At 44.4% G+C, this 12413-nt stretch overlaps 1 protein-coding gene across 1 annotated transcript in view; it reads left to right on the top strand.

The window, feature by feature from the left end:
- Positions 1-1065: 1065 nt before the first annotated feature.
- The window catches only part of LOC150076642 (calcium-binding protein E63-1-like), a 76659-nt gene continuing 65311 nt past the window's right edge, over positions 1066-12413 (top strand). The window contains exons 1-2 of the mRNA XM_090385996.1: positions 1066-1271; positions 1979-2107. Of these exons, the coding sequence (XP_090242122.1) occupies positions 2105-2107 (3 nt within the window). The 5' untranslated portion in view covers positions 1066-1271; positions 1979-2104. The remainder of the gene's footprint in view (positions 1272-1978; positions 2108-12413) is intronic.

Consider the following 12413-nt stretch of genomic DNA (forward strand, 5'->3'; position numbering starts at 1 on the left):
CATTTGGCGCTGAACTAGGGATCGCGATCAGCTCATGATCATATGCGAATGCTATTTACAGTTGGTTGTGGAATATGCAGTGGGTGGATGCAAGGATCAAGTCCACCGGGTTTCGTCCTCTGATTAGCTGTTTTTGAGTTTAAGCCAGGTAGTTCGACCTTTTTTTTTGAATAGTCATCCTTGCAGTTTGTGAAAGGTTGAAATCTCCATAGAGGGTGTGAGTGGCAGATGTGTGGATGCTGTTTCTTGAAGCTTTTTGAGCGCCACAGTACTATCTCCAATGACTGCTATACTCTGACAGCTACACTTTTACAGGTAATTCAACTTCAGTTGGTTGTGCATACCAAATGTCGGACTTATCAGGCTAGTGTGACATGGTACTGATGCTTTAGGAAGTAAAAAACGAACTTTACTTATACTGGTAATCAGAAATTTTGGTATACAGCACATTCCCGGCCATGGCCAGGAGGTTACTTCTCTCTTCAAAAAGTCTTCTCAGTTGAAAGGTGTTGTTTATTCATGATGGATTCAGAAGATTTTGAGGCATTCCTGTATCGCCAATCCCAGCTGTTTTGTGACTCTTTAAATTTTATTAATACACGTTTTAATAAAATTATGTCTCCAGAACAGTGCCTTGTAATGGCTGTATCGACAGATTCACAATGCACACTTACACGTCAGTGTGTGTGTGTGTGTGTGTGTGTACGTCTTCGCTTGCGATGAAATGTTTGTGCATTGTCAGTTATTCATAAAAATACGCGATTGTCTCGTCTCTCTCTCTTGAATAATTATTTCGCCACACGGTGAAATTGCCCTGCCGTAATGCCTGCCAAAACGGAGCACCAATGAGAACATAAAACGCACTTTTCTGGCAAAGCGCGCGCGAGTGGCGAAGGCTATGGCACGTGCTCAGTAGCTCATCAGCCGTAGAACGTGCCCTTTTATGTTGGGTAACCTAAATCGCGAATGCAGCACCGACTCCTCCTTCAGTTGGTCTCTTACTTGGAACAATGCCAGAAACAAAGATGCTTTCGCCGACCGAAGTGAATTTCGAAGGCGCGTGCGTGCATTTCTGCGTGCAAACGGACGACAAACCACGCTGGAGTCGCAGAAAGAACAAACGTGTTGACAAGATCACTTGTAGGGTGGATCCGTCACTCTATTGATCGACGGACCGTGACTGACCTTTAGATCTTTGGGAACGCTATTGCGCGGAATACGCGGAGCGAGTGATGCAGTAGGGATTGTTAACAGAAGCGGCGCATTCTTAGGTAAGTCGGGCGCGAATTTCTTTACTTTCAGATGTTCACTGGAATCCTCGATGACGTCAGTTTGTTATTCTTCGGTGATGTCATTCAACGTTGTTTACCCTCTGATTGGCGATAGCCTCTCACTACGAAGGCACCACACGAAAGGTACACGACTGTAACGGATCAGTGAAGGTGTGGTGCAGGTGACACCATGTGTTGCATCAGTGGATCAGCTGCAAATATTCAACATATGAAAATCCTCTCAGTTTCCGCTTATATTGACACTGATGATTAGCTAACATTCAGTTCGAAATGTATTCGCTCTACTGGATGCTGGTTGTTCCAAGTTCGCACTAATAAAAATGCATGGTTGGGGGTGGGGAATCGCAACTTGCATGTGCCTTGTCAGCTGATGAACAGGTAGGCGAACCCGGCATTGATTCCTCCGCGCTGTGGACTGTAAAAACAGTGGAATAATCCGCGTGACTTCTCGCGAGTTCGGCTTCAGATGGGCCAGCCAAACTCCCCACTGAGAAAGACCTCCCAGAACTGTGTACATGGATTTTTATAGTCCATGATAGTGGACTATAAATTTTTCATTTTATAGTGGATTATGAATTAAAAATGACAGATGTATGTGCCTCAGCATTCTGTTTAATTGATTTTTGTGCCAATATGCGACTTCTGTTTGTTTTATTTACCCAATTTCCTCATCATTTCTTTTCCAGGACCGGACTCTTTCCTTGAAAATCTAAGCAGAATTAGGGAGGTTATGCTGTCTGTTCCTGAGCGATCTTTCTCGGCCGTCGGGTAGAGCGTGCACGGAAAACCTTGAACTTCTAACGCCTGTAGTCATGGTAAGCCAATTTGTAAGCGTATTTGGGTAGCGTGTGAACAGTGTAGTCAAAATTGGAAACTTATAAATACATTATTGGCCAAAAGTATACGAATTCTTGATGAACCATAAATCGTTAAATTATCATTTCTCTTATTAAAATAATTTTATCCATATGTCTGAATGAACCCCCACAAGCTTCTGGCCTCAAGCCAGAAGTTTGTGGAGAGTTGCATTGATTATCTTCTACATTAATTTAAGTTAATTGTTATGGACAAATTTATTGTACTCAGTTTGAAGTACAGTATACAGCTTCACCTGTTAAGAAGCAGTATGTGCTAACAAGTAATAAAATGTACGATCAATGACCAAAAAGATAGAAACCATTATTCAATATCTTGCAGGGTCACAATTTTTCCAAATTTAGCTTCTCTTGGCACGGATTCCACTAGTTCTCTGAAGGAGTATAGGTTCAGATTTGACCATTCTTCCATCAGGGTATTTGTTAGCTGCTGTATTGTGGTCGGCAGCGAATGTGAATCGCAGCTATCCTTTCCAACGTATCTCAACCATTCTCAATTGGATTTAGATCTGGAAAATTAGGTGGCTAAGGTAGATATTTGCACGTTTTGGGAATGGGCTAATCTTTAGAATATGGGTCAGAATCCCATGGATCTTTGCGACGAGAACTGATTGGTAGAGATAACTATTGTCTACCGATCGCTCTTATATGCTGCTATTCACCGCGGTTTTCTGTTAATGTCATTTTTCTAACAACTACATCCGGCAGAAGTACTATGCACTACTCAGTGAACCATGGTTTCTTTTTAGCTGGGTTGCTAACCGTGCAGCATGCCCTTGTAATAGTAAGAAGGATGGTGCGCTGGATGTTCCCAGTTTACGTTTGTTGTTGTCAAGAACTATTCCAAGTAGTTTTAACGGGGAAAGTAGCTTGATGGTTTGGCCTTGAATTTTGATAGTGGGGTTTCTAGTAGGCTGCAGTGATCCCTTCAGGAGAATGTATTATGTCTTTTGAGGTGAAAGTCTTAGCTTGTGTAGTGCTGCCCAATCCTGAAGAATTTGAAGTGCTTGTTGTCCTCTGGCGTTCAGAGAAGCTCTGTTGTCAGCCTCAATGGAGATGGTGACATCATCGGCAAAGGCTTGTATAGCTACAGGTCCAGTCCAAGGAGGATGATCCAGGACAGCTCATCTAGGACAATGTTCCACAGAAAAGGACCAAGGACTGAATCTTGGGAGCAACCTTGGTAGATAGACCTGGTGATTCTTCGGCACGTTGTGGAGATGGTAATTTTCCTATTTGATAAGTAGTTTTGGATGCATATGTATAAATTTAATGGAACATTTGCTTGCCTAAGTCTGCGAAGAATACTTGCCCACCAGAGCCTGTCGAAAGCTCCAGCGAAATCTATTGCTATTAGTAGGTAGTATTTGAAGGTAGAAGCTGAGACTGCAGAGATGATCCTTTGCAGTACGTCTTCTGTGCAACGCCCCGGTCGAAAGTCAAACTGGAAGTTGGACTGGAGATCGGCTTTGGTGTAATGGTCTTGGAGCCGTACTAGGAGTAGACGTTCAAACAGTTTACTGACCATGCATAAAAGAGCAATGGGTCGATATGACTCTGGTTGTTGGAGCGGTTTAGACGTATTTTTTATGATCAGCTTTACATTAGCGTTCTTCTTTTCTTCCGGGAAAGATTCATGGGACAAGCTCTTATTGAAGAGGTCGAGTAGAAACTGGTTGTTGATTTGGGCGGTCTTTTTAAGGACTTCAGGTTCAATGAGGTCTGGTCCAGGGAATTTCCTCTCTTGCAATTTGGTGAGAGCCTGGTGCAGTTCATCGGTGCTAAATTAGTCTTCTACAATATTGTTGAAGTTGGTGTTGTTTTCCTGGCACATTTCTTGCTGTTGTGCTGTCAGAGGGTCAGTATCTGTGCCAAAAGTGTATCCAGAATATTGGCCATAGATTGCTCCCACGATGTAGTCATAGTATCCTGGGATGGAGAGGAGATTGGATAACTTTGCTCCCGGGAAGCTTGTTGGTGGTGACGTGGTACCCCCCACCCCCAGGGTTCAGTATTGCCAGTCGTTTTCGCGAGTCGTTCCCAAGATGATCTTTTTACGCTGCCTTATAAGGGAGGTGTAGTCATTTCTGACTCGTCGATCTTCACAGTGGAGGGTGTTGACCTCATTTGGGGGGTCAAGAAGTATGAGCTCTCTGAAAGGCTTTTCTTTTGGTGTGTACAATTCGGCAAAGCGCTCTAGCGTTGGGGACCACCATGGGATGGCATTAGGCAGTGGTCTTTTCTTTCTAATTGAGTGATTGCATGCCTGTATGATGATTTCTGTTGTGAGTTTCTAATGTTGGTCGGGGTCCAGTGCTGGAAGGTTAGAAGACTTGTGGTCCTGGATCGTTGTCTGCAGCGTGGAGTAAAATATTTCCCAATTGGCCATATTAATGGCATAGCGATTAACACTGTAGTGAGGTGGTGGAGTTGGAACGATGGATCTTGTGAGTTGAAATGTAATAGCTCTGTGATCTGAGGTGGTCCAGGCCTCATTGACCTGCCACCCAGAAATTTTGCTGAAAATGGATCGTGTGGCTATGGAGATATCTATTGTGGATTCTCACAGAGTGCTGGAATAGGTAGGTAGGCTATTGGTCTTGTTCAGGACCAGGAAGGGAGAAATGGCCACGAAATCTTCAAGAAGCTGCCCATTGTGGCACCCAGAGCGATCAGTGGTCAGGCTGTACCAGGTAGCAGGTTGGAAAGCGACAATTTACATCAGCCCCAAGGATAATCTTGCTGTTGGGAAGCGTAGCAAGGACTGTACGTAAGTAATTTATTGTGAGTGATATCTTGACCAGGTCTGCAGTAGAGAGAGAGATGAGGTAGAAGGCTCCCAACGGGCCAATTACATGGGCACACGCTGCCCACGCAGTGCATAGGGAGGAAATACTTGTAACCATGATGTTATGGTTACGGACAACTATGGCAGCCCAGGGTGTCTCTTCATCTGTATGTATGATTTTGAAAGTCAGGGGATATCCTCTGACTAGCTTTGAATGGGTATATGGCTCCTGTAGAATTAATCCAACTAAAATCTGGGCGTTTAGTTGGATAAACTTTATGATGTTGCTGTTGAATGATTTAGGGCGTGCTGCCATAATCGGTCTTTATTTGTTGGTTCCTCTTAGCTTTTAGATAAATGGGGCACTTACTGTCCCGGAGACAATGTGCTGCATCAAGCTTTGCAGTTTCCGCAAACCGCATCTGTGGATCACTTTGGGCAAGAATTATAATCATGGCCTTTTTTGGGCACAGTGCCCACAGTTAGACACGGTTTGCGTGCACGTGTGGGTGGTGTGCCCAAAACGGCAGCATCGGAAGCACTTGGGAACAGGCATAAAGGCTCTGTCCTGTAGTTTGAGGATGTTCCAATTGTATATGTCACTGAAATCCTTGGAAATCAGGTGGCAGGGCCTGCCAGAGTACTTAAGTAATCTACTGGTTGCCTGATGTGCCTCCTCGTGGCAACGTGTGGACAACGTTGTCCAAACGGCTAAATGGTCAGAGAAACAAGAAAACAATAGAAACAACACTACACGACATTCCACTTTAAAATCTCTGGCCTCCACAGAGTTCTGTGTCACAAAAACAGAGTACACAACGCAGAGATGGGGGAAACCCCTGGTGCCGTCAAACAATTAACACACTTTACCCAATTGTATAGCTGGGGCGACTTGGAGCTAGTCTGACTTTTAGTTTGATGTGTTCCTTGGCATTATTTATATCAGTTAATTCTTGGGTGTTTCTGTTGAAGAGCTCATCTGTGGTGTTCTCTGGAATGATATCCTTGTCCACATCAAATATACCAGTAAGTATGGATGGGCCTTTCTTTTTAGGGATTTCTGCTGTGAGACCTAGAGTGCTGATTGTTGGATTGGTTATAATAGAGTTGCTTGCTTGGTTGCTGTTTCAGTGATTACTCCAACATTTCTTGTTTTTCGGATGGACTTTATTCTCGTGGTTTTAAAGTCCTTGGCCAATTTCTGGACAACGGTAGTTTTTACTGCCTTGCTACTGTCTATAGTTGAGTTTTCCATTGGCTTTATTATGACCAGCTGTGGCGTGCTGAGTAGTGATTTTTTCTTTGTTGCTGGTTATTTGATGCTTGCTTGCGGTTGTATCTGGAGGAGTTGTCCTCAGCGCTTGGGCGTAGGATTGGGGACGCTGTAGCATTTCTTTCCCCTTCCTTTAAAGTAAGCTTTTGGTTCTCTCATGTTCTACATGAAGATTTACCAGACCATACTTGTATGATTTCTCCTCTGAAAACGGTAGTGATTTAATTGCTCTGCTCTGCTCTTCCGTTATCGTCTCCAGGGTTAGGCGCAGTGAATTTATTATAACAGAATTTATTCTGTTATAGATACATTTAGTGACTGTGTGGTGTTAGCATCTGTATTCAGTGGAGTAGAGTCTTCGGGGTCGTCATTCTGCTCTGGCAGCACGTTCGCTTCAGTATGGGCCCTTGGGATAGGTTTGCACTGGCATTGGTCATGTGTGTGTGTGTGTGTTGGCTCCTAGAACGTTCGTTCAAATCCACCTAGTTTCTTCGTAAGTTGAACAGACTCTGAAAAACAGGCCAGCGTGTAATAGTGTAATGTTCGTGTAGTTAATGCATGTTGTGTTGTGTTGTGTTATACTGGCTACTTGGCTACCTAGAATCAGCTGTCACCAGGAAGGCTGCTTCTAGATACTCGTCCACACCACGGGAAGGTGGGCCAGTTCCAGTAGATGGGACGCATAAGGTCTCAAGTTATGAGACAACAAAAAAAAACCTCTGGGAACCCAATCCAGAGTTAAAAAAAAAATTATAATTTTTTTATATACACACATACATACAATAAAAGAAAAAAAATATATATATATATATATCAATAAAAAATAAAAATATATAATAAAAAAATAAATAAATAAAATTAAATAATATATATAAAAAAAAAAATATATATATATATCATCATCATCATCATCATCATCGGCCATTTTCAATCCACTGCAGGATGAAGGCCTCTCCAGCAACTTTCCAGTTCCTTCTGTTTTGTGCAATGGCCATCATTTACTACCCACAAACTCATGAATTTCATCTGTCCATCTCCGTCCTTGTCTTCCAGGTTTTCTTCTAGCTCCACTTGGGTACCATTCTGTTATTCTTTTAATTCATCTGTCATCATGTCTTCGAGCTATGTGTCCTGCCCAAGACCATTTTAGTTCTTTATATATATATAAATATACACTTATATTTGAATAATGTTTGAAATAATTGAAAACTGAATCTTACATAAAAAAGGGTAAAACATACATCAGAGGCAGCAAAAAGCATTTTCTTCTACATGAAGAAAATGCTTCATGTAGAAGAAAGTGAGAATAATAATTTTAAAAAAATAATAATAAATTGTGAAATTATAGGTAACGATCAAACGAACAGGGAGGGAAGAGAATAAAATTATTGCAGCCGAAACTCTCGAAGATAATTTACAAAGCCTAAATACAAAGATTATAAAATATAATCAATTAAATTTTGAATAGCCAATTAAATAAAATTTAACGGCACCCCCTCTGACGGGGGCACAAGGTCCAAATTTATGTGAAATATCACGGGCAGAGATGTGAACAACTACAATAAAATAAAATAAAATAAAACAAAAATAGACTGACCATTATGCCCCATCGCAACAGAGGACCGCAAAGGCAAATCGATCGAAAGATCAGTCCGCCCTCCGATCTCCAGATCGAACCGCCAATGCAGAGGACTTGAATAGCGGTGGTCCTTTAGCGGAGAGATAAGTGTAAAGTGTAAAGTGTATTCGTGTCAAACAGCACCAGGGGTTTTCCCCCATCTCCACGTAGTATACATTGTCATGTGAAACAGAACACTGTTGAGGCCAGAGATTTAAAAGTGTATGGATTTTGTACATGCGTACTGTCGTGTACCGTTGTTCATCTGGTCATTTAGCCGCTGGACCCCTACTGAGGCCCAACGTTGCCCACACTTGGCCCCGTGGAGGCAGACCAGGTACACCAGTATTACATTATTTACTCTGGCAGGCCCTGCCACCTAATTTCCTGAGATTTCAGTGGCTAGGGCCTATGTAAAAAAAAAAAAAAAAAATGGGGTAGACACTAGAGGTTTAGATAAAGCCGAGATATGTTTTAAATGAAGGTTAGGTTTAATTTTCCACATTGAAGTTTAGCAGCTTGCAGTGGGACATTCACGGTCGGTAAAGGTAGAGTGGGGGAAGACTGAAGATTGGGGGGAACAGGTAGAAGTATGGGAACGAAAGAGAAGGCGATCCCAGGAGTGTCAGTGGAGCAAGCCCCACCAGGGAGAAAAGGGGGGCAGGGTAGAAGTATGGGAACGAAAGAGAAGGCGATCCCAGGAGTGTCAGTGGAGCAAGCCCCACCAGGGAGAAAAGGGGGGCAGGGGAGGGGATGAGACAGAGGCCCATCTCTTCCCCTTCCCTGCCTAGGGATGGGGTTTTAAAAGTGAACTGGGAAAAGGTGCCCAGTTCAGAACGCCAGCAGCAGAGGTGCCCAGTTCAGAACGCCAACATGACCACAGCAACTCTGCTGCAGCAGAGTTGCTGTGGTCATGTGGTCCAGTCGTTGCGTCGCACATGGGAGAAAGAGTCCCGTCCAGAGAGAGAGCATTGTCTAGTAGGAGTCCGCATATATGGTGTCGGATCGTCTATCATTTGCGATGGATGTTCAATCCTAGGAGAGAGAGTGAGGTCCCACCAAAACGGCCATAGTCTGGTTCAGTTTGGATGCTCATGTGCAGGGAGCTTTGGGCTAACGGCGTGCATTATTGATTGCAATTTGTGTTCTCCTTCTTGCAAATAAGTCTTGTGCAAATTTGGCGAGCGCACTATATTCATCGAAGCTGTCCAGGAGATGGTGTTCCCGGTCCTGAGGTAAGTAAGTTAGTCTGGTGATTAGGATTCCACGTAGGTCGTCGTACAGTGGACATTGGTGCATCAAATGTTGCCAGCTCTCGCGTTCCCCACATGGACAATGTGGGTCCTCCACAAGCCGAAAGGCTGCAAGTTTTTCATTGAAAGGTCCGTGACCCGTCAGGATGTAAGTAGAGTGCAGTCCTGGGTGGAGCCAAGGCGGTGATTTAGGGTACACTTTGTGTATGTCCAGAAGAAATTTCCTTGTCACTTCTCCTTTGGTGCTGTTTGTCCAGCGGGTTTGCCATTCTTGTTTTAGATGCCCCAATAATCGGGTCTTTTCTGTCTTTCTGTCATTTCTAGGTTCGATGGTGTACCCCATGAATGTGACGGGCATCCCTTTAGATAGGTAGTATGACAGGCCACACCTGACAATCTCCAGGTCCAGTGGGAGAACCCCAGCCAGCACCTGGAGCGCATGCTTACTGACAGTCCTGCATGCACGGGTTATTGTTAGAAGGATTGATCTCTGGATTGAATCAAGAATTCTTTTATTTACGGCCATGGCTGTCTTGTGGAACCAGATTGGAGCAGCATATGAGATTGCTGGTATAAATGTAGCCTTATAGTAGAGAGAGAGAGAGAGAGAGTGTTCGCTTTTTCAGGCCCCAGTCACGCCTTGTAACACGGGCAACCAGTGCAGAGTAGTTTCTAATTTTTATTCTTAGTTGCTTGAGATGAGGTTGGAAGGAGAGATTGTTGTCAAGGATGACACCTAGATATTTCATTTGGGTGGTAAACGTTATCGTTTTTCCTTTTATTTTAATTTGCGGAGGTCTTCTGATATTTAATGATCCTTTGAGAAGGATCGACGTTGTTTTTGTCGGTTCAATTTGTAGGAAGTTTTCTTCTGCCCATTGTTGTAGGATCTCTAGGGCATGGTTTGCCTGTATCTCCAGTTGGGCCCTGGAGTCTGCCGCCACCATCAGTGCAAGGTCATCTGCGAAGGCTTGACACTTTACTTCCCCCAAGTTGGTGTCAAGGAAGTCGTCGAAGACTATATTCCAAAGCAGGGGGCCAAGAACGGACCCCTGCGGGCATCCTCTATGGATACTTCTTGTTATTCTTTGGAAGGGTGCTACGACTTCAATTCTTCTTTGGGACAGGTATGCTTTGATAGTATTGTAAAGGTTTATGGGCGCATGCGCTTTGCGGAGTCTGCCAAGGACGCTTGGCCACCAGAGAGAGTCGAACGCCCTAGCAAAATCCACAGCGATCACTAGAAAGTATTTACTTTGGCATGCATTGACAGTATTTATAAGGTTCCTGATGGCTTCGATTGTTGACAGTCCCGGCCTGAAGCCATATTGGTTTGCTGCCTCGAGTTTTGCTGTGGAGTAGTACTGTTGAATCCGCTTGTATAAAAGTCTTTCATAGATCTTGCTCAAGACCGACAGCAAAGCAATGGGCCGATAGGAGGTCGGAAGAGTTGGGTTTCTGTTAGGATTTTTTAGGATTAATTTAGTATTGGCAATTTTCCAGTCCTTGGGGAAGTACCCCTGTTTCAGACAACAGTTACAGAGTCGAAGTAGGAGTCCTGGTGTTAAATCCACAACACGCTTAATGATTTCCGGTTCAAGCATATCCTTGCCCGGGCATTTCCTAGGTTTTATCTGAGCAGCAGCGCTCTGAAGCTCTTCCTGAGTGAACGGCTGTTCCTGGTTGTCAGTGGCATAGTCATCGTTTTCTTTACAAAGCCTGCATTGTGCTTGTGACTGCGGGTAAACCTGCTCCTTGAAGATGGAGTTGAGGATGTTTTCAATCGACTGCTCCCACGATGTTGTAAGCAGTCCCTGCGGTGTTCTGGTAGTCGTAATGATTTCCCCCCTGGGGAGTTTGTTGGTGGTAACTTTATATACCACCCCCCAGGGGTCTGTGTTTCCCATGTTGGAGACGAGTTGCTCCCAGGAGTTTCGTTTGCTTCTTCTGATCGCGTCCGTATACAGGTTTCTGGCAGCCTTGTAGCACTGTCTCATGACTTCTACTTCAGCTTCTGGCCAAGAGCGCCGGGCTCTTTGAAATTCTTTTCTGCGCATGATGACCTCCTTCCGCAGTGACTGCAGATCCCGATTCCACCAAGGCACTGCTCCTGGGGATGGAATTTTCTTCCTAATTGCTATCTTGCTGACTTTGGTGATGAGTTCCTTAATCTTTCGTTGAAGGAGATCCGGATCCTCTTCCAGCACCAGGTCCTGCTGTCCAGCATTTACTGCTGTGAGGAGCTTCTCAGCAAACAGATTCCAGTCTGCCTTGTTTATTGCATACCGGTTGTCCAGTTGTCTTGGGATCGGAGTTCTGGTTAGTGTCTTAGAGATTTTCAGCGTGATAATACGGTGATCGGAGGTTGTCCAGGAGTTTTCTACCCTCCAGTCGAAGACGCGGGCGGCCGTGTTGGTGGATGCAAGTGAGATATCAATCGTTGCCTCCCACAGTGTATTGCAAAAGGTGAGGAGTTGGTGCGGCTGGTTGAGTATGGCTAGGGGTGACCCCGCAAGGAAGTTTTCCAAGAGCTGGCCATTATTTGTTCCTCTTCTATCTTCGGTTGCACTATGCCAGGCAGGCGAGCGGCAATTGACATCTGCTCCGACGATGATTTTCTGGTTTGGAAGGACATCCAAGAGGTGTTGAAGGTAGTTTATGGCAAAAGTGATTTCTACCCCCGGTCTACAATATAAGGAGACCACATAGAAGGAACCTATGGGTGTGATTACGTGGGCGCAAGCTGCCCAGGTCGTACATAACTGTGTCACTTTGGTGGCTGTTATATTAGGATTCCTGATGAGCACCGCCGCCCAGGAAGTGTCTTCATCACACTGAATGGTCTTATAAGTCAAAGGGTACCCCTTTACCTTTTTTGCGTTGGAATATGGCTCTTGGACAATAATTATATCGACATTTTCCTCGTCGGCCTTCACTCTGAGCTGGTCAGCCACTGCTCTGGCCCGCTGTGCGTTGTGCTGAAAGATTTTGATTTCCGTGGTATTGAATTGTTTTGGCCTAGTTCCCATAATCGGTCCTACTCTGGTACATACTCTTGTCTTTTGTATACGAGGGGCACTTAGGATCTCTTATGGAATGATTGCTATTCATTTTCGCTGCCTTGCAGTTCTCACAGACGGGTTCTTTGGACTTGTTTGGGCAGCTATTAAAGTTGTGCCCTTTGTCGGAGCAGTGGCCGCATGTTGTTGTTGTTTGAACACAGGTGTGGGAAGTGTGGCCGAACCTGCAACATTTAAAGCATTTGGGAACGATCACATGTTCCCTGAAACGGTGACAGCTCCACTCGATGTATA

The sequence above is a fragment of the Mastigoproctus giganteus genome, chromosome 12, assembly GCF_048544385.1.
Source record: "Mastigoproctus giganteus isolate SK-2022 chromosome 12, ASM4854438v1, whole genome shotgun sequence".
In the NCBI taxonomy this organism is placed as follows: domain Eukaryota; kingdom Metazoa; phylum Arthropoda; class Arachnida; order Uropygi; family Thelyphonidae; genus Mastigoproctus; species Mastigoproctus giganteus.